The sequence below is a fragment of the Hippocampus bargibanti genome, linkage group LG11 (genome assembly GCF_051943395.1).
Source record: "Hippocampus bargibanti isolate YZ-2025 linkage group LG11, ASM5194339v1, whole genome shotgun sequence".
Taxonomy (NCBI): Eukaryota; Metazoa; Chordata; class Actinopteri; order Syngnathiformes; family Syngnathidae; genus Hippocampus; species Hippocampus bargibanti.
Genome location: NC_142744.1, coordinates 2,027,501 through 2,050,120, shown reverse-complemented (window position 1 = coordinate 2,050,120; position 22,620 = coordinate 2,027,501). Strand labels below are relative to the sequence as shown.

Here is a 22,620-nt window from a genome sequence, read left to right as displayed (position 1 = left end):
TAATGGTTACCATAATCTCAAAAATCCTAAAATAAACCAAAAATTCTGATTAATTACATGTGTTTTACACTCATATGGAATGAGTTGAATGAGGTCTATGGGTATGTGTGATACCTGGACTGCATTCTGGCATGTCTTACGTGTCTTTTGCGTTCTTTTACACGCCATCTTGGTACTTGTGTTACATGTTTAGCATTGTCGTACTTGTTTGTGTGTTACACTATCAGGTGTGTTATAATAATAATACTAATAATACCAATAATAATAACAATAATAATAATAATAATAATAATAATAATTAATAATATGTGGACCGGAAATATCTGTGTGGATGACGACATAGCCCAGGATAAATAACAATAATAATACATTTCATTTCTAAGCGCCTTTCAAAACTCTCAAGGTCACTTTACGGTCACAGGCTAAATTTGTCTGGGTGAGCAGCGGCAGCCACACGCACCAGCATTCACTTAACCCGGAAGAAACTCAAATAGATAGAAAGCGAGCTAGCTAGATGATAGCTAACAATAATAATAATAATAATCATCATCATCATCATCATCATCATAATAATAATAATATGGTGTTTAGTGTATACTGTACTTGTGTCACACATTGTGACACAAGTTTCATGTGATGAAAACTTGTGTGTCATATTTTACAGTAGTTAAGTAGTAAACTTACTTATTCATTCCAGATTGTTGAAGGAAAACCACAAATCTTGAATTAGTAACATTAACAGACAAAGGAGAAAAAGAAAAAAAACAGAAAAAAAGCGGGACAGGTTACATTAATTTCCTTAATTAATTTTGAATCATTGATCCAAGTCATTTTTTTTCTCGATTAGTCACCCCTTGCCTCCGCGATTCTGAGCTGCCTCACATTTTAATGTGAGGCATGAATTTAAGAGATTTAAAATGATAATTTTCTTCAATTAAAACTGCCCAAAGACCCAAAGACAAGTGGGTCACACAAGACTCACACCTGTGACTCTTGTGTGAGGATGAATGGGATTAGATGATGGATGGATGGATGGATGGATGGATGGATGGATGGATGGATGGATGGGTGGATGGGCTGATGGATGGATGTCTCGCAGTGTATCAATTTACATTTCAAAGTCAAAGTCAGCTTTATTGTCAAATATGCTAATATGCATGACATGCAGCACAGATGAAATTAATGTCCTCTCGGACCCAGCGTGCAAGACACTAAAAAAAGATATACAATTTCTGAATGTAAAGTGAGGTAGCAAAGTTATGAAAGGAAGAGGAAAGGAAAGAAAGATGTATAAAAACAAAATACAGGAGCTGCTGGAAAGGCAGCCACTCGCGGCGCCATTTTGAAGTAAAAAAAAAAAACAACAACAAAAACAAAAAAAACAAATATGACAGCACAAGGACACAGAGTTGTTTTGAGTGGGACACCATATCTTTTTCAAGTACTGTACAGTAGTTTCCAAATCTGAAATAAAATAATAATACCAAAATGATATTATTTTTAACTGACAACAAAGACACATTTCACTCAGTCTGCGTCAGGCTGTTTTTCATGACGTTTGATGACGACATCGTGCGTCAGGAAATAGAGCGCTGGACTGGAGGGGGCGGGGCATAAGCATGGACATGACGACGTCACGCTCCATGTTTGCGCCGCCACCATTGCCGCTAGTGTTAGCTGCCGGCTAAAGCGGCCAGTAAGTGAACCCCCGAGCGGGCTCATTCGATTCGGATCCGGGGTGTTGACTTGCGAGAGAAGCTCGGCGGGTGTAGCCCGCAGCTGGTACCCGCTCGCTTGCCTGCGAGCTCAGCTTGCCGCGGAGACTTGAGGTGAGTGGCGAGTAGCCTTCGAGGCGGCGGCGGCGGCGGGCCGTCGTTAGCCACGCGGCTAACAAACGGGATAAAACAAGCTAGCGAAAACACGCTTTCGTTTTGTCGGGGACAAAGCAGCTGCTAAACGTTCACAACACGCCTTTCACTCTTTTGAACGACAGTGGATCGCTTTTACTCACGCCGAACTTGTTTTGGCGAGTAAGCTGCTCATGCTAACCGCCTTAGCTAGCTGATGAGGCGCAATGCTAACACCGAGGCTCACGAACGATCGGCAGCAGCACCAACGCACGGAAGTGGGATTTTATTCATTTAATTGATCGTAATTTTTACTTAAACGTGTTGAATATAAGAGTCGGCGGTTAAGCGAATCCTGACGTTTAAACATTGTTTTCTCTGTTTGCAAGTGTGTTTGACGTAGAGTGGTCCAATCACTCCGCTGCTCATCGATTATCAATTGACACCCGCGATTTGTTAAACGATTAATTGTGCGGTGTTTATGTCGTTTTTACAGTTTTCCGAATCATCGCGTGATGGTTTGAGCTTGTTAAATGTTCTTCAACCGATCACGTCATCAACCTGGAGCACAAATAGGGATTCCGATCACCTGTCTTCTCCGTGTTTGTCCACAACTGTCGCTTGGATCTCTTCATCTATGTCGAATTGATTGATTAAAAATACTAAGAATGGTCCCTGAAGTTGCTGGTATCTGCAGTCTTCGTCAGTACATTCAGATAAAGCTGGCTACAACCTGATACACTACCCAATATTGGTATGTGCATGTCCCTAGTTGTCTTCTCATGGAAGCTTTTTCCCCCCGAATGGTCCAAAATTTGATTGTGCAGGTCATAGTTCAAACTGAGATATTAAACGTTGAAAAAGTGTCACTTACCTGTTGCGTACCACCTACTACAATCGCAAAAATGTAACTCCTTAAGGGCAATTTTGCATGCCGTTTTTATTGTTGTGTGAGAAACATTCCTTCTCCACGTAGGTCCGTCGGGGGTATCACCATGGCGACTGACGTGACCTCGCCGCAGCGCTTCTTCCACATGCCGCGCTTCCAGCACCAGGCGCCGCGGCAGGTGTTCTACAAGCGTCCCGACTTTGCTCAGCAGCAGGCCATGCAGCAGCTCACCTTTGACGGCAAACGCATGCGCAAGGCAGTCAACCGGAAGACCATCGACTATAATCCCTCGGTCATCAGATACCTACAGGTAGGTCCAAAGGGGGGTCCACAAGTGACCACCCTGGTTGAGTAATAATAATAATAATATAATAATACATTTAATTTATAAGCGCCTTTCAAAACTCTCAAGGACACTTTACAGTCACGGGATATTTTTTCTGCGGGTGAGCAGCGGCAGCCACATGTGCCGGCGTTCACTCAACCCGGAAGTAACTCAAATAGATAGAAAGCGAGCTAGCTAGCTATCACAAGAAAACCTTTATTTGTCTTACCCAATGACACAGTTTACAGCAGTGAAATAATCCACATCCAAAATTTTTAAAATTTGAAAAATGCCTGGAACAATATTTGCCAAAATTTTGAAATCTCCCTGAGAAATTATTTACCAAAATGTTGAAAATTAGAAAAATCCATGAAAAAGTATTTGACAAAATTTAGAAAATTATTAGAGAATCCCTGAAAAATGATTTGCCAAAATGTTGACAATTAGAAAAATCTCTGAAAAATTATTGCCAAAATTTTGAAAAATCCCTGAAAAATTATTTACCAAAATGTTAAAAATTAGAAAAATCCCAGAAAAACGATTTGCCAAAATTTTGAAAATTAGAAAAATCCCTGAAGTTTCCCAAAATTTTGAAAATTGGAAAAATTCCTGGAAAATATTTGCCAAAATTTTTGATAAATCCCTCAAAAATTATTTACCAAAATGTTGAACATTAGAAAAATCCCTGAAAAAATTTCCAAAATTTTGAATATTAGAAAAATGCCAGGAAAAATATTTGACAAATTTTTGAAAAATCCCTGAAAAAGTACTTACCAAAATGTTGAAAATTAGAAAAATCCCTGAAAAATTTCATCCCAACCAAAAATGTCCTATTTTTTATGCCCCGGTATACAACCGAAATTTGGTTCTCAACCAAACTGAGTGCATCTGAATGCATCACTCGACTACCCTCTGCTTCCTTGTACGTCACTTCCTTATCTGTCACGTCTTCCTCATTGTGACCGACGCATTAATGTTGTTGTTTTATTTTTGCGAAATTGCTGACATATTTGGTTAAGATCTCCTGAATAGTATGATTTTTAAAGTTAGTGTGCCATGCATGTGTTTGCCCAAAGACAGCTCGTGGCAGAAAGATAGAGAGATTTTGATGTACATATGTTAACGTTGATGTTAAAAAATGGTGAAAATAAGTTTGTTTTTCTAGAATTTTACACATGACCTGCTCTGTTATTACGTTTTTATCCGGTTTGTGTAATGAAATAGTTGTTTTCTTGACTTTGAACGAATTAAGATTTTTTGCATTGATTTTAATGGAAAGTGCTGTTTCGGTTTTTGAACAAATCTGTTTTCGAACAGGTTTCTTGGTCGAAAACCGAGGTATCACTGTATTTCGTTCACAGGTAGAGAAAAAAATTGGGAATTTTGTCAAGTATTTTGATAAACCAGGGCCAGTGCCGTACGGTTCTGGCAGTCCTACTACAACCTGTTCATGCCATTCATAATGACAAAAAAAATATTTTTTTCAAAATGATTTTTTTCTCATTTGCTTGTAGGATCATGAATAAAATACAGTTAATAATATTCACCTCCAAAAAAACGTATTTAGACAGCATTTTCTCCAGCATGAGAAAGTCCAAATAAATTGACCGATCAATCCGTGCGGCCATTTTGTTAGATGTCAACCAACTGTTTTTGTGCACAGAATCGTCAATGGCAACGAGACCATCGCGACCTGCGAGCCATCCAACCCGATGCCGGGTGCTACAATGAAGTGAGTTTTGGTTTCTCTCATTCCTTTGCAAACTTTTTCAAGTCGGTCTTTTTTATTATTTACAGTGATACCTCATCTTATGAATTTAATTGGTTCCCAGAAAGTGTTTGTAAGGCAAAAAGTGTGTCTTCCAAACATTAATTACCCATAGGAAACCATTAAAAATGAGAATAATTCGTTTCCAGTTCCCCATAAAACGTAATTTTCTACTAAATAAACCGTAAAACTACACAAAATATACCTTATTTTATGCATAATAAATGTGCTATTGTATTGTAATTAAAGAAATAAACTACTGTATAATAAAGTCGTTTTATTGACCTTTGTGATTGTCGTTTATGCAGTGAAGCACAACAATCGAACATTTTGATTACTGTATTTTCCCGTGTATAAGGTCCACCGGTGTATAAGGCGCACCCTCAATGAATGTTGTATTTTCAAATGTTTTCCATGTACAGTGATACTAGTGAAACTAGTCTGTATACCAAGATTATAATCTCGCGAATTGAATGTTCATAGGGCGAAAAATTCGTTCGCCAAAGCGTTCGTAAACCGAGGTATCACTGTATTTATTTTTAAGAATGGTCCTTTTTATGTGGACCGGAAATATCTATGTGGATGATGACATAGCCAAGGATTAATAATAATAATAATAATACATTTCATTTACAAGTGCCTTTCAAAACACTCACGGTCACTTTACAGTCACAGTATAAGTTTTTCTGTGGGTGACGCGCCAGTGTTCACTCAACCCGGAAGAAACTCAAATAGATAGAAAGCAAGCTAGCTAGATGATAGCTAATAATAACAATAATAATTTGAGAGATGTGTGTGACGTGACCTGATGCTAACGCGAAGCGGTACGAAGACAAGAATTTCCAGTGCACTTATTAAATCCCCACTTTGTGTGGAAATTCCATTTTTTTTTTTATTTTTTTTTGGAAAGCAACCGTTTGTGCGTATTTTATTGTAAGCAAATGAATCAAAAACAGTGTGACTTGACGTTGCTTTTTGTATCCTACAGTTGGTCCCCCCTATCGGAATGCTGAGCAATCCCATGAATGCTGTTACCACTAAATTTGTGCGCACATCCACCAATAAAGTCAAATGCCCCGTTTTTGTCATCCGGGTGAGTTTGTCACACGTGCGTGTTTGACTACTTTGAATGCAGAAATATTTACATGGCTTTTTTTTCTGTGTGTTTTTTTTTTGTGCGGGTGCGCGGATTCACGCAGTGGACTCCTGAGGGGCGTCGACTGGTGACGGGAGCATCCAGCGGGGAGTTCACGCTATGGAACGGACTAACGTTCAACTTTGAGACCATTCTGCAGGTGAACACGCAACACACGTCGGCGCTCGGCGACTGATGAAACTACAATAACCCCCCCCCCCCCAAAAAAAAAAAAAAAATAAAATAAAAATGAAATACCGTTGATCTATTCCAGCCCCGACTAAAATAAAAACAATTCTAAAAATGCCACTCCTGGGGGAAAAAAAAAACTACTGTAATAACTAATAACTGCTTTCTATCTATTTAGCTTTCTATTAGCTATATCGCTATCTAGGTGGCTAGCTATCTCGCGAGCTATCTGTTTGCTATCTTTTAGCTATCTACTGGCTGGTTGGCCTGCTTTCTATCTATTTAAATATCTATTAGCTATATAGCTATCTAGGTGGCTAGCTATCTGTTGGCTATCTATTAGCTATCTACTGGCTGGCTAGCTAGCTTTTTATCTGTTTAGCTATCTGCTGGCTGGCTTTCTATCTATTTAGCTTTCTATTAGTTATATAGCTATCTGTTGGCTATCTTTGAGCTATCTGCTGGCTGGCTAGCTTTCTATCTAGTTAACTGTCTGTTGGCGATATAGCTATCTAGCTAGCTATCTATAAGCTATCTGCTAGCTAGCTTTCTATTTATTTCCGGTTTGAGTGAACGCTGGCGCGTGTGGCTGCCGTTGCTCACCCACAGAAAAACTTGTTCTGTGACTGTAAAGTGACCTTGAGAGTTTTGAAAGGCGCTTATAAATGAAATGGATTATTATTATTATTATTATTATTATTATTATTATTATTATCTTTGATGTCTATTTAACTAACTAGCTGGCTAACTAGCTAGCTAGCTATTAACTAGCCATTAGCTAGTTAGCTAGCTTTCTATCTATTTGAGATTATTTCAAAACTCTCAAGGTCACTTTACAGTCGCAGGATAAGTTTTTCTTTGGGTGAGCAGCGACAGCCACATGCGCCAGCGTTCACTCAACCCGGAAGTAACTCAAATAGATAGAAAGCGAGCTAGCTAGCTAATAGATCGCTAGCTAGATAGCTATTAAGAGAATAGATAACCAGCTAGATAGCCAGCCATCCAGATACATAGTAAATTGTTAGCAAATTGCTAGCAAATAGATCGCAAACTGATAGCGTCTTGTCGTCTCATTGCCAGTCTTGCCGTTTTTGTGCCCACAGGCCCACGACAGTCCCGTACGCGCCATGACGTGGTCCCACAACGACCTGTGGATGCTAACGGCGGACCACGGCGGCTACGTCAAGTACTGGCAATCCAACATGAACAACGTTAAGATGTTCCAGGCGCACAAGGAGGCCGTGAGAGAAGCCAGGTTTACACCCAATCTCCACTTTTCCCTACTCGGCCATCTCTCATGTCTTGTTGATGTGTTTGCTAATAAAGTGGCATCAATAAAGGCCAGACTGGCACTCTGTCAGCGATCAATAAAGTTTATCATATACGACACTTCCTGTGTATGACCGCCACCTAGCTGCGAGCGCGTGCATCCCCCACGGCCAAAGTCACTCACTCATTTCTACATCCTGTTCCAAGTTTCAGTTCTCCAACACGGTTCCAAACCGACACCAGAACTGAGTCCATCTTGAACTCTGGCCCTAATTCTGAAACCAAGTCCTAAAACTAGACCCCCCCCCCCTGACTTTGGCAAACCAACCATAGAGACACAAACGCCGAAATTGGGACAATCCTGGCTTTGGTTATTACCTCGTACATTAAAAAAAAAAACAGTCCTCAACCAAGACCTGAATTTGGTCCGTAAATTTGACCTTGGTCTCAAATCTTTAACTCATTCACTGCCGTTCCTGAATTTGTTCTGGTTTTTCTTGCGGGATGTGCCGATAAAGCGCTGGTCAAACCTGTGGCAATGTTTTTCCCTTCCGCAAGGGGGCAGCATTTCCCTTTTGTACACGTTAGCGCTTTGTTACGGCTTCAGCTGTTGTTAAAGCGCTATAGAGTGAACGCTGGCGCCAATGGCCGCCGCTGCTCACCCGCACACAAAAATTACATGACTGTAAAGTGTCCTTGAGAGTTTTGAATGACACTTCAAAATGAAATGTATTATTATTATAATACTTATTGTATTGCATTTTGTACAGCCGCCCCCATTTCAATCTCAGATAACTCCAGATCCATATAACTTAGGAATTAACTTTGTCCTTTACATAGCGCTTTAACAACAGCTGAAGCTGTAACAAAGCACTAACATGGACAAAAGGCAAATGCCGACCCCTTGTGGAAAGGAAAAAAAAAAACATTAGCACAGGTCTGACTAGCGCTTTATCGGCACCCCTTCGCAAGAAAAATCAAAACCCAAATAAATTCGGGCAGCATTAGCTTTTTGTACAGTTTCCCCCATTTCAATCTCATAACTCCAGACCTATATAACTTAGGAATTAACTTTTTTTTCCTGATGAAAGAAGAGAGACGAATGTTTCGTACACTGAATTGAATGTTTATGTAGTCCTAAAACTAAATATCATCTTTATTGCGGGAACACACTGGAATTTGAGTGAAAATGACAAAAACCCTGGCACTGGAGTCGGGAGTGGACACATTTTTTTTGCACATTGTCTGGCAATGAATGGGTTAATGGAGACTTCTTGAAGCTTTTTGAATACAGTCCAATACAGGCCTAATTTCATTCTTGAACAGACCTAAACCTTGATATCCGACGTGATCTGTAAAAAATTGATTTTTGTACATTTTCTGCTCTGTTGCTTTGAAATCATGTCTTGATTTTTGTCTAATAAAAGGGTTCTACTTTGGATAGGAGAAAAAAAAATATTGATTCATCAAGGAGTCGTCAAAACATACTTAATAATACTTAATTCATTTATTCATTTATCTATGTATATTTTGAGTAGCTAGCTATCTGGCTGACTAGCTAGCTATCTGGCTAGTTATCTATTCACTTTCGGGCTGGCTATCTAGCTAGCTATCGATTGGCTAGCTTTCTATCTATTTGAGTTACTTCCAGGATGAGTGAACGCTGGCGCATGTGGCTGCCGCTGCTCACCCGCAGAAAAACGTATCCTATGACTGTAAAGTGACCTTGAGAGTTTTGAAAGGCGCTTGGAAATGAAATGTATTTTTATTATTAAAACATGGACGGGTGATTAACCCCTGATCTAAGAGGTGTCGACGGCACACGGACATGTTGTTAGGGTTCGCGTCCAGCAGGGGGAGACATTAAGACTATTCCCAAGTTTCACCTTTTTTTGAGTGACAGCTTCCTCACAACATTCTCTAAACAAAACTCTTTCAAATTTCAAAATAAAAGTTTCCCGTGTAAACGTAGGGATGCATTTGAACCCAATAAAAGTGGAATCAGGATTGAGGGTTCTGCTTCCATGTTACTGTGGACCCTCAGTTCATCAATCCCAATGGAGGGCGGTGTCCTCTCGCGCCCGTCGCGACGTGTCACTTCCTGTGTGTGACATGTCACTTCATGTGTGTCCTCTCTAGTTTCTCGCCTACTGATAGTAAATTTGCCACCTGCTCGGATGACGGCACTGTTAGGATTTGGGACTTCCAGCGATGCCACGAGGAGCGGATTCTTCGAGGTAGTAGACCCCCACCCCCCTACCACCTTCCGATCCCCCCCCAGTCCTCATGGACTTTGCTTTTGGTCCTGTGTGATGTTTCAACCAGTTTTTCCCTCTTATGACAATGACATTTTCTGGTTTTATGCTATGTCACAGAAATTGAGAAATCAATTGATGGGGTTTAGATTATAGGAAAGGGCCATGTTGGCTATCTATTAGCTATCTATTAGCTAGCTGGATAGCTATTAGCTGGCGGGCTGGTGGCTATCTATTAGCTATTTATGAGCTATCAATTAGCTAGCTTACTAGCTATTAGCTGTCCAGCTGTTAGCTATTAGCTATCCATTAGCTAGCTAGCTTTCTATCTATTTGAGTTACTTCGGGGTTGAGTGAACGCTGGTGCATGTGGCTGCCGCTGCTCACCCACAGAAAAACTCATTCTGTGACTGTAAAGTGACCTTGAGAGTTTTGAAAGGCCCTTAGAAATGCATTTCATTTCTAAGTTATTATTATTATTTGCTAGCTATTTGGTATCTGGCTATCTAGCTAGCTATCTATTCACTATCTAACTGACTGGCTATCTAGCTAGGTATCTGTTGGCTATTTATTAGCTAGCTTTCTATCTATTTGAGTTACTTCCGGGTTGAGTGAACGCTTGCGCGTGCTCCTGCCTGCTGCTCACCCACAACAAAACTTAGCCTGTGACTATAAAGTGACCTTGAGAGTTTTGAAAGGCGCTTTGAAATGAAATGATTTTATTATTATTATTATTATGTCATAAATTCCACAGAACTCCCCCCGGGTGGGAAAGACTTTGGTCCCAACCCAAAGAAGGAAATGGCAATTTTTTGGGTGTATGTCTGCAGGTCACGGTGCTGATGTCAAGTGTGTGGACTGGCACCCCAGCAAAGGTCTGGTGGTGTCCGGCAGCAAAGACAGTCAACAACCAATCAAATTCTGGGATCCAAAAAGCGGACAGAGTCTGGCAACCCTGTGAGTGAAAACGGGAATTCCGACAGTGCACTACGCAAGTTTGTTCTGTTATGGTTGATTTTCCTAGCTAGCTATCCATCTAGCCATCTATCTAGCTATCTCTCTCGCTCGCTATCTTTCTCGCTAGCTATCTCTATCTCACTCGCCTTATCTCACTCTCGCTGGCGAGCTATCTCTCGCTCGCTATCTCTCGCTAGCTATCTCTCTCTCGCTAGGTATATCTCTATCTCTCTCGCTAGCTATATCTCTATCTCTCTCGCTAGCTATTTCTCTATCTCTCTTGCTAGCTATCTATCGCTCTCGCTAGCTTTCTCTAGCTAGCTATCTGTGTAAATCTCTCCCTACCTCTCTACCTAGCTAGTGAGATAGCTATCTATCTCTCTAGTTAACTATCAAGCTAGTTAGCTCTCTCTCTAGTTAGCTATCTATCTATGTCTAGCTAGCTAGCTATCTCGCTATCTAGCTACCTATCTCTCTACTTAACTTGCAAGCTAGTTAGCTATCTCTCTAGTTAGCTAGCTATCTTGCTAGCTATCTCTATCTTGCTAGCTATCTAGCTAGCTAGCTAGATTTCCCTATCTCGCTATCTAGCTTGCTGTCTCTAGCTATCTCTCTAGTTAACTAGCATGCTGGCTAGCTATCTCTTTAGTTAGCTAGGTCTCTAGCTAGCTAGCTATCTCTATCTCTCTATCTAGATCGCTGTCTCTATCTATCTATCTAGCTATCTCTCTACCTAGCTAGCTATCTAGCCATCAATCCATTTATTAGTTTTTAACTCCCCCGCCCCCTTAGCCACGCCCACAAGAACACAGTGATGGAGGTGAAGTGGAACACGAACGGCAACTGGCTGCTGACGGCGTCGCGCGACCACCTCTGCAAACTCTTTGACATCCGCAACCTGAAGGACGAGCTGCAGGTGTTCCGAGGACACAAGAAGGAAGCCACCGGTTAGCCAACACACCTGTCGCAAACCAAAAAACAAGAAAAACGATGTCCGTTTTCCATCTTCTTCTTTCCTTTTACGCGTCCACAGCGGTGGCCTGGCATCCTATCCATGAAGGTCTGTTTGCCAGCGGAGGTTCCGATGGTTCTTTGCTCTTCTGGAACACCGGGTAGGGAACATGCCAAGGATTGCCAACCCTCGCTTTTATTGTGAAAGTCTCACCATGCATTTTGTTACGTGCTTGCATGTTCCAGTGTGGAAAAGGAAGTCGGAGGGATGGAGATGGCGCACGAGGGGATGATTTGGAGTTTGGCCTGGCACCCACTCGGTCACATCCTCTGTTCGGGTTCCAATGATCACACCAGGTAGCGCTTTTATTGCTACATGCTAACTACATGGCTACAACATATAACTACATATGTGGAAGATGGTTGTAAGCACTTTTATTGCTACATGCTTACTACATGGATGCAACATATAAACTACATCCCTGGAATATCTTTGTAATGTATTTAATTCACAATTCTCCGTGTTTATTAGCAAATTCTGGACCAGGAATCGTCCCGGCGACAAAATGAGGGACCGCTACAACCTCAATCTTCTGCCTGGCATGACGGAGGACGGTGTGGAGTACGGTCAGTAGCGGCACATCACCGAGAACCACAATAATGGGTTATTATTAACTCATTCGCTGCCATTCCCGAATTTGTTCTGATGCTGATAAAGCGCTGGTCAGACCTCTGGCAATGTTGGGGGCAGCATTGGTCCATGTTAGCGCTTTTTTTTTTTTTTACAGCTTCAGCTGTTGTTAAAACGTTATATAAATCAATATGTATGTGTTGTATTTTGTACGGCTGCCCCCATTTCAAGCTCAGATAACTCCAGACCCATATAACTTAGGAATGAACTTTTTTTGCTTTATATAGTAATTAACAGTTTTTTTTAATGATGAAAGAAGAGAGTCTAAGGTTTCTAACGCTGCATTGAATGTTCTAAAATTCAATATTTTGTGGGTCTTGCAATTCGAGTTAAAATGACAAAAACCCTGGCACTGGAGTGGACACATTTTTGCACATGGTCTGGCAAGAAATGAATTCAAATAATCAGGATTTGGAACCGTAATAATGAGTAATTAGAAATAATAATACATTTAATTTCTAAGCGCCTTTCAAAACTCTCAAGGTCACTTTACAGTCACAGAATACGTTTTTCTGTGGGTGAGCAGTGGCAGCCACACACGCCAGTGTTGACTCATCCCGGGATAACTCAAAAAGAGAGAAAGCTGTCTAGCTAGCTATTATTTAGTTTTTTTTTTGTTTCCTTTTCTCTTCCTTTAGCACAAAATGAAATGATTTAAATCAGCAGTTTTTTAGGGGGTGGGAGTAGCCTTTTTATCGAAAGTTAGCTAGTTAGCTAATAGATAACTAATCGGTAGCTCGCTAGCTATTTAGATCGCTAATATAACTTTGCTGCTGTGTTACTTCCGGGTAGAGTGAACGCTAGCGCGAATGGCTGCCGCTGCTCATCCGCACAAAAAAAAAAATCCAGTGACTGTAAAGTGTCCTTGTGAGTTTTGAAAGGTGCTTCGAAATTAAATGTATTATTATTATTCGATGGCTAATAGATAGCTATCTATATATAGCTAATAGATAGCAAGCTAGCTTGATAGCGAATAGGAAATAGAAATATACATTATGTAGCTGCGGTCTCACATGTGCGTGCTTTATGGTGATGACAGATGACATGGAGCCGAACAACATGGCCGCCATCCCCGGAATGGGAATTCCCGAGCAGCTGAAAATCGCCATGGAGCAGGAGCAGACTCGTAAGTTCTCTTTGAGGGGGAAACATGTCAAGTGCTTGGATTGAACGAATCAAAGTGAAATATGAAAGAAAGCAAACGCACGCCGCCGCATTGTGTGCAGACAAAGAGGCGGGGCCAGAAGAAATGTCCATCCCGGGACTCGACTGGGGTATGGAGGAGGTTATGGGCAAGGACATCAAAAGGGTCCCGCAGAAGAAAGTCCCCTACGCCAAACCCATCCCGGCGCAGTTCCAGCAGGTCCGCCGTCCGTGCTTGTCAATCACACGTCTGGTTCATATCACTTTAAAGGACGACCGACGTCTCCGGACAAGTTGTGTCCATAATTTGTAAAATGGCTTCAAATGACTTCCACTGAGCGTATTTGACAAAGACTCCACCGCATATAGCTATATTTTACCTTTTAAGACTCGCGCTGAATATTCAGGAAGTCTTGTTTTTGAGTGGATGACGAGTATGTACGTGACGTCACTAAAGGACCGCCCCTGACCGTAAAAAAGTAGCGGTCCTTCCATCACGTCAATGTATTTTGCTGTACTTGTTGTACTTGTCTGAAAACTTCGTGTTGCACCAAAAATCCGCCATAAGAGGGCGTCTAAGCTCCATATAAGGAATTTATCAGCCTGTGGAAACGGAGGTGGCCACAGGAGGTCGCCATTTTGTGCCTCTTTTTTTGGGTGAGAGATTTCCCCCCCAATGTTGCCTCAAAATGGCACAAATAAATTATTTACTCGATTGCAAACATGTATGCTTTCCTCTTCAGAACTATTTGAATCATATTCATAATTGGATGAGTAACAAGAAAGCATATTCTCCGAATCTGAAGCCATTGTTTTGATTTTTCAGCAATGCAAGACGTCTTGGCGTGACGTCACGAACTGGGGGCGGGACTTTCTGAAACTGGCCACTTCCGGGTTCATTTTCTTGCACATTTTGGACACTTTAAGTCATTTTTATTGATGTTTTGCATTTGACTAAAAATATCAGCCTGCGTGTTTTGGGTATTTTAGATGCTATAAAACGTTTTTCTGATATCAGCTAGGACGCAAAAAAAAAAAATGGTGACGGTTGTCCTTTAAATCATTACCGTATTCTGATCCGGGAACATCGGCCCGTTTTTCCCTCAGGCCTGGGCGGAAAATAAAGTTCCCTCCATGCCCCCTTCCGGAGACGGCCACAAAGAACGTAAGTCGGATCCCAAAATGGACGGGAAGAAGAAAAGCCAGATGGAGCTGGAGCAAGAAATGGCGGCGCTGCAGTATACCAACCCCAAGTTGCTGGAGGTGAGTGCCGTGGGTGGCGTCGCACGCCGGATCGCGTCACGCACTGATCGCCTCCCGTCTTTAAGCAGCAGATGAAGATGGAGCGCATGACCCAAAAGAGCTCGGAAGGACCCATGCCCCCCTTCGCGGGCCCTCCTGGGCAACAGAACTATGCTCCTCCCCAGTCCAACAACATGGGGCCCCCACCTTTCATGGGCGCTCCGTCCGGGCACGGGCAGGGCATGATGGGGCCTCCCGATTTACAGAGACACCCTCCCACTCCCAGAAACATGAGCGCTCAAGGACCTCACAACATGGGACCCGGGCCCAGAGGAATGCCGGGCCCTCACGGGAGCATGATGGGGCCCCCCGCCCGAGGAATGGGGCCCAGGGACCTTCAAGGACCTCTGCCTCAGGGCGGCATGATGGCGCCGCCACCTCAAGGAAACATGATGGGACCTCAGGGGGGGATGATGGGGCAGCCACCCAGGACGCATAATAACTTTGGGGTGGGGGGGCTGCACGGGCCTCTGCAGGCTAACATCCAGGCGCCCCCTTACATGCAACACCAGGTGAGTGAGTTAGCCTAGCCTCACGCTATGTCACGATGTGTTTGCTAAGGCGTGTTCCACCTGACCGGTTGCTCTGTGGTGCTTCCAGGCTCCGACTTCGGGGCCCCCCATGCATGGAAGGGGGCAGCCGGGCCCCAACAGCAAAGGTGAGGCTTGTGGGGGGGGGTTGTGGATTTTTTTTTTTTTTTTTTTACTATTAAATACATTTCATTTCTAAGCGCCTTTCAAAACTCTCACTTTACAGTCACAGGATATTTTTTCTGTGAGTGAGCAGCGGCAGCCATACGCGCCAGCTTTTACTCAACCCGGAAGTAACTCAAATACAGTAAAGTTTCGTTATATCGATATTCAAGGGAGTCCGAAAAAATATCGATATAACCGGGACTATCGATATATCCGACCCTGTTTGCATGTAATTTTCTCCGTGCGTGCATAGAAATAGTATCGATATAACCGGGACTATCGATATATCCGATATCGATATAACGAGACTTTACTGTAGCTAGAAAGCTAGCTAACAGATAGCTAATAGATAACTAGCCAGCCAGCTAGACAGCTAGTAGTTAGCTTTTAGATAGCCATTAGGTAGCTATTAAATAGCTATCCGAATAGCTAGCTATCCCAAATAGCGCATGTGGCCGCCACTGCAAAAAACTGATCCTGTGACTGTAATGTGACCTTGAGAGTTTTGAAAGGCACTTATAAATCAAATGTATTATTATTATTATTATTATTATTATTATTATTATTATTATATATAGATAGCCAGATAGCTTAAACGAATTCATGACAAATAATTATAATACATCAGAATAATAATCATAATATTATTATGATTATTATTATTTTTCTAATGAAAGAAGAGAGTTTCTTACCCTGTATTGAATGTTTATGTAGTCCTAAAACTCAATATTTTATGGGTCCTGGAATTTGAGAGAAAATGACAAAAACCCTGGCACTTGTACAGCCGTGCCCATTTCAAGCTCAGATAACTCCAGACCCATATAACTTAGGAATTAACTCTTTTTTTTTCAGATGTAACAATCGTGTAAAGTTTCTTCAACTAAACTGAATTGAATGTTGATGTAGTCCTAATACTCAATATTCTGTGGGTCCTGGAATTTGAGTGACAATGACAAAAACCCTGGCACTTGTACACCTGCCCCCATTTCAAGCTCAGATAACTCCAGACCCATAAACCCTGGCACTGGTGTGAAAATATGTCTTAAAGCACTATTTACATAAACAATCACAAAAGAAGCATTTTTTTGTGTATTTTTTTTGTTGTAATCAAGAAGCATCCTGAGCAAAAATGGTCATGTTCCATCTTGCACTTCCTCAGACCCCCGGGGGCCAACCCCCAACCACCACATGGGACCTTCAGATCACCAAGGTGCAGTCGGACACGAGCACTTTTGGGGGGACGGACAGCACAACCCGCAGGACTTTGACGGGGGCCAGGACTTCCACGGCCCAGGGGAGGAGGACTGGAGACCTGGACCGGTTTTTCCGGGGGCCGCGGGACATCGAGTCGGGGCGGGTCCCCGAGGAGGCATGGTGGCAACCAGCTGGGGTTCCGAAGACCGCCCCCCCGAGACACTGGAGACTTCAGAGGGCGGCGAGATGACCGGTAACTCAAATTTATTCGGGAATTGAAAAGTGTGACGTGGAGCGACAGTCACAAATTTCTTCGGGTTTTGGCTTTTTTTATGCGTGGGTGTTGATAAAGCGTTGGTCAGACCTCTGGTGGTGTTTTTTTTTTCCCTTCCACAAGGGGGCAGCATTTGCCTTTTGTGCATGTTAGCGCTTTGTTCCAGCTTAACTGTTGTTAAAGCGCAATATAAATCAATATTTATTGTATTTTGTACAGCCGCCCCCATTTCAAGCTCAGATAACTCCAGTCCCATATAACTTAGGAATTAACTTTTTTTTTTCAGATGTAACAAGGGAGTCTAAAGTTGAAATTCTGCATTGAATGTGGATGTAGTCCTAAAACTCAATATTCTGTGGGTTCTGGAATTTGAGTGAAAATGACAAAAACCCTGGCACTTGTACAGCAGCCCCCATTTCAAGCTCAGATAACTCCAGACCCATATAACTTAGGAATTAACTTTTTTTCAGATGTAACAATCGTGTAAAGTTTCTTAAACTAAACTGAATTGAATGTTGATGTAGTCCTAAAACTCAATATTCTGTGGGTTCTGGAATTTGAGTGAAAATGACAAAAACCCTGGCACTTGTACAGCAGCCCCCATTTCAAGCTCAGATAACTCCAGACCCATATAATTTAGGAAGTAACTTTTTTTTTCCTGATAAAAGAAGAGAGTCTAAAGTTTACAGGTAACATCCGATTTACGACCAGCTCGACTTACGACCACCCGTACTTACGACCATGACCTCCAGACCCATACATACCCATGTCATTTAGCCCCCCCGAGTCTCTATTCAACATTTTGAATGGATTTCGATTTACAACCATTTCAACTTGCGACCATTTGGTCGGAACGGAACTCGGTCGTAAGTCGGATGTTACCTGTATAATGCTGCATTGAATGTTTATGTAGTCCTAAAACTCAATATTCTGTGGGTGCGGGAATTTCAGTGAAAATGACAAAAACCCTGGCACATTTTGGACACATTTTTGTTCATCATCTGGCAGTGAATTAGTTAATTTTCCCTTTGTGGGGTTGAACCCAAAGTGCTGAAAATGTGAATTTCTCCACTGCGAGACTAATAAAGACAAATCCAATCTAATCCGATTCAGGTTCAGGGGTGCCCCAGGACGGCCCGGAGCTCGAGTCTACCCTGAAGAGTACGGAGCCCAGGACGAGGGCTTCGACGCCCCCGAAGATCACAGGGGATGGTCCAGGAGTGGGCCCCAGCCCCGAGGAGGTACGTGGATTTTGTTATCAGGGGGACCCTTGCCGACATTTGGTACTTACTGTGCTGCGGCGTGTGTTGAGGTCATGACGGCTACCATGACGGACCCCCAATCCACGACGGGGCGTCCCCGGCGGGCCGCGAGCGGTCCATGTCGCTGCAGGGGATGGACATGGCGTCGCTGCCGCCGCGGAAAAGACCTTGGCAGGACGGCCCCGGAACGGCGGACCTCCGAGAACGAGATGGACTGGTCATCGACCCAGGTCACTTTTGATTGACGTTTTGATACCTCGGTTTACGAATGCTTTTGCTTACGAACTTTTCGCCTTTACGAACATTAAATTCACGAGAATTGTGGCATACGAATTCGTTTTCGGCGCGACGAACCAAACCACACAACGCCACGGTGCCTAGCGGACTAGTTTTCCACGCTTTTAGTGCACTCAGTGCAGACGTGGTTTGTTATCGAGTGGAGTACTGTGGCTATTATGGGACCGAAAAAGACCCCATCGCAGGCTAGTGTTAAGCCAAAGAGGACACAAAAGAAAATGACGGTCGAGCAGAAGAAGGAGATCATCAAAAAACAAGAACAAGGTGTGCGTTTGTCTGACTTAGCGTCCCAGTACCGGTATGCTAAGGCGATCATTGCTACGTGTGGCTAAGGGTGTTTCTGTGTTGTCTAAGCAACGGTCTCAGGCAATAGAAGAGTTTGAAAAACTTCTGTTGATTTGGATTAACGAAATGCAGCTATCAGGGGACAGTGTGAGTGAGGGTATTATCGCCGAGAAAGCACGGCAACTTCACTCGATTATCATTTAGTTTTTTTTTACCTTTGTTACTTCACGATCGAGCTGGCTATCTAGCTCGGTATCTGTTGGCTATCGATTAGCTCGCTAGCTTTCTATCTATTATAGTTACTTCCGGGCTGCCGCTGCTCACCCGCAGAAAAAAATATCCTGTGACTGTAAAGTGTCCTTGAGAGTTTTGAACGGCGCTTATAAATTAAATGTATTATTATTATTATTATTATTATTATTATTATTATAAGAGGCAACTACATCAACGACCATCACAAAGGTAAATAAAATGACTATTAGACAGTATAGATTATTTCTTTAATTACAATACATTAGAAATATATAAACATAAAATAAGGTATATTTTGTGTATTTTTAAGGATTATTTAGTAGAAAATTGTTTTATGGGGACCTGGGAACGGATTATTCTCATTTTAATGTATTCCTATGGGAAATTAATGTTTGGAAGACACACTTTTTGCCTTACACACACTTTCTGGGAACCATTTAAGTTCGTAAGCTGAGGTATCACTGTACTTGAATTGAATTTGACTAATGCTTGAATTGTTTTATAATTAAATAAAAATATATATATTTTTTATAATAATAACAAGGCGTGCATGTCTCCCGGTCAACAGGTCGACCTCAGCGGGACGATGGTTACGGACCGCCCGTGCGGGCACCGCGGGGCGGTTGGGGCCCCAGTCTCAGAAGAGGAGGGCCCCCCATGCGCGGCGCGCCAAGGGGCCGCGGTCGCTAAACAACATAAACATGGGACTTCATTGGCTGCCATTTTGTTTCTTTCTTGTCGTTTTTTGTTTTTTTTTTTTTTGGTAAGAAATTTCTATGTTTTGTCTTTTCACTGACTGGACAATAAACACAGACGCGGAAGGTTTGAATCTTGTTTAATGACTTGATTGTGTTATTTCAGGTGAATTTGCCTGCCAAATAACACAGTTGAAGAGTTTTCTTTTTCCATAGGAATTAGTTTTCAGCTGAAAACAGTAGAATCCAAAAATAGAATCCAAAAATAGACCGGATGGGATTTTTGGTCATAAAAAAACATACTTTACTAAAGATTCAGCCGTCATCTGTACTTCTTTGAAGGTGTCGGACATTTTGCTTCTTATCCAAGAGGCTTCGTCAGCGAACAAAAATTTGCTGGTAGTTTCAGACCGATATATATATATATATCCCTACTTTCCAGACGTGGCGGTGCCAGACTCTGCTATGATTGGTCCCTGCTCTCAGGTTGGGGGGAGCAGAGGACTACTCCCTGCGGCTACACTGATTATTTCTATTGTCCTGAGTATGGGGTCGATGACTGGCCTGATTGCCCCATTTGATCTGGTATCACCCTCAGCAGAACTAAGTCTATGTTGCCTAAGAAGTCGGTTACAGCTGGCCAGCTAATAGCTAGCTAGCTAGCTGGCTATCTATTAGCTATCTATTGGCTGATTGGCTGGCTATCTAATAGCTTGCTGGCTCGCTTCCGGGTTGAGTGAACGCTGGCGCGTGTGGCTGCCGCTGCTCACCCACAAAAAAACTGATCCAGTGACTGTAAAGTGACCTTGAGAGTTTTGAAAGGCGCTTACAAATGAAATGTATTATTATTATAGGAACGATCCAAATAGAACCTCACCCCACCATGGTGATTTAGTGAAGGGTTTTGCTGTTTTATGAAAATCGCTGCTTTTACTCCCTACTTTTCATTTTTACAATTTTTAGTTTGCTGACGAAGCCTCTTGGATAAGAAGCGAAACGTCCGACACCTTCAAATTTGTACAGATGACGGCTGAAGAAACCTTCTCATCGATGGACCACTCCTGTACGACAGAGCTTACACAGACATACTGTACTAAAGTTAAACAATACTGAACTACTGTACATGTAACGTAAAAAAAACTACATATGGGGTTTTTTGGTCATAATAACATACTGTATTGAAGTTAAACAATACTGAACTGCATTCCTGTAAAAATCTTACATTTACAGCAGGAATCTTAAATAGTCGTTTAATGTTTGTTGAACTTCATTTAAACGTGGTTAATTAATTTTTTCCAGTGTCCCAAAATGGCTAAATCATTGTCCAAGTCGTCAGCTTCAAGCAAAGAGTGACGGGTCCTTTTTTTTGTCCCAATCTGCTTTGTCCCCGCAAAAGGCACTTGGGACGTCATGACGTCATCAGTTCCCGGTCCTATATAAGTTCCGCTCAGATCAACATACTTTTCCCAGTCACGGTCCTTTTGATGGTGGACGCGGCCACGCTGCCCACGAAGCGGATCCCGGCGGTGCCTCCGGGGAGCAGCGACACCACGTAGCCGACCAGGGTGACGACTTGCGCGGCTGCCCCGAGCGCCGTCAGCGCGGTGCTGTGAAGGCTCATGGCGGCGTACAGCGTCCCTACGAGGGCGCACAGATACACGGCGGCCCCGGGCGAGCCCGGCAGGCTGGCGGCGAGTTTGCTGGGTCCTCTCAGAACCGCCACGGCAGCAATGGCGAAAGCCGAGCCCAGTGACCAGAGTAGAGCGAACTTGCGGGCGTAGAGAAGCAGCAGCGGGGCATATAAAGCCGACAGGCCGAAGCAGAGCGCGGAGAGGACGGCGAACATCGCGGAGATGGCGAAACGCTGGCGACGACTCACACCGGGCAGGCACGGATCCGGGTCGGACGACCACGGCCAACCCCCGCCGGAGCTCGGAGCCGGCGGGGTCGACGATCCGCCTCCCCCGGACCACGGGCTGGACCAGCGTCCGAACCAAGTCCCCGGGACGGGCTCAGGGTCACCGAGGTCCACCGCGGTGCTGGAGCCAGAATGTGACGAGGAGGGGGTGGTCTTGCCTCTGGACTGTGACAAATACTCCTGAAGCTGCCGGTTCAACTCCGCCATAACGACAACGCTCGGGATCCAAGCTGTTCTGGTAATCACAATGCGAAATGACTTCCGCTTCCGTGATTATTTCTTCTTCGCGGGTTTTGTCGGTGATTTCGCGCCTCCTGTAGGATAAAAACATAAAACAGCTCCAATAATAATAATAATAATAATAATACTAATAATAATAATAATAATACATTTCATTTATAAGCGCCTTTCAAAACTCTCAAAGTCACTTTACACTTTAGACACAGTTTTTTCTGTGGGTGAGCAGCGGCAGCCACACGCGCCAGCGTTCACTCAACCCGGAAGTAACTCAAATAGACAGAAAGCGAGCTCGATAGCTAATAGATAGCTATCAAGAGCTAGAGCTAATCGATAGCTATCAAGAGCTAGAGCTAATAGATAGCTATCTAGAGCTAATAGATAGCTAAGAGCTAGCTAGCTACCGCTAGTAGTGATTATACAATGACATTTATCTGCTGAGTATTTATATGGAGAATATGAATACAGTGATACCTTGGCTTACGAACTTAATTGGTTCCCAGACAGAGTGTGTGAGGCGAAGTGTGTATTCCAAGCATTAATGTGCCATAGGAAACCATTAAAATTAGAATAATCCGTTCCCAGGTCCCCATAAAACATAAATTTCTACTTTCTAATTTTCGAAGCCTTAAAACTACACAAAATATACCTTCTTTTATGTATAATAAATGTGCTATGGTATTGTTATTAAAGAAATAAACTGGACTGTATATTTTTTCATCCCAAAATAACCACCCAGGTTTTTTTTTTTTTGAAAACACAAAACAAATATTGATTCTAATATGTTTGT

At 42.8% G+C, this 22,620-nt stretch overlaps 2 protein-coding genes across 2 annotated transcripts; one reads left to right on the top strand and one right to left on the bottom strand.

Moving 5' to 3' along the window:
- Positions 1 to 1,610: 1,610 nt before the first annotated feature.
- wdr33 (WD repeat domain 33) lies at positions 1,611 to 19,809 on the top strand. Its single transcript, XM_089008375.1, is given in 22 exon segments — positions 1,611 to 1,829; positions 2,824 to 3,046; positions 4,725 to 4,793; positions 5,818 to 5,922; positions 6,029 to 6,124; positions 7,257 to 7,408; positions 9,562 to 9,659; positions 10,508 to 10,634; positions 11,427 to 11,581; positions 11,668 to 11,746; positions 11,832 to 11,942; positions 12,118 to 12,212; positions 13,316 to 13,402; positions 13,503 to 13,639; positions 14,527 to 14,682; positions 14,751 to 15,233; positions 15,322 to 15,379; positions 16,576 to 16,818; positions 16,821 to 16,863; positions 17,998 to 18,125; positions 18,197 to 18,376; positions 19,549 to 19,809. Coding segments are annotated over 21 exon segments (2,928 nt in total). The 5' UTR covers positions 1,611 to 1,829; positions 2,824 to 2,842; the 3' UTR covers positions 19,671 to 19,809.
- sft2d3 (SFT2 domain containing 3) lies at positions 19,805 to 21,953 on the bottom strand. The gene has a single exon (XM_089008386.1). It carries the CDS (start codon positions 21,798 to 21,800, stop codon positions 21,123 to 21,125), a length of 678 nt encoding a protein of 225 aa, XP_088864512.1. The 5' UTR covers positions 21,801 to 21,953; the 3' UTR covers positions 19,805 to 21,122.
- Positions 21,954 to 22,620: the final 667 nt, after the last annotated feature.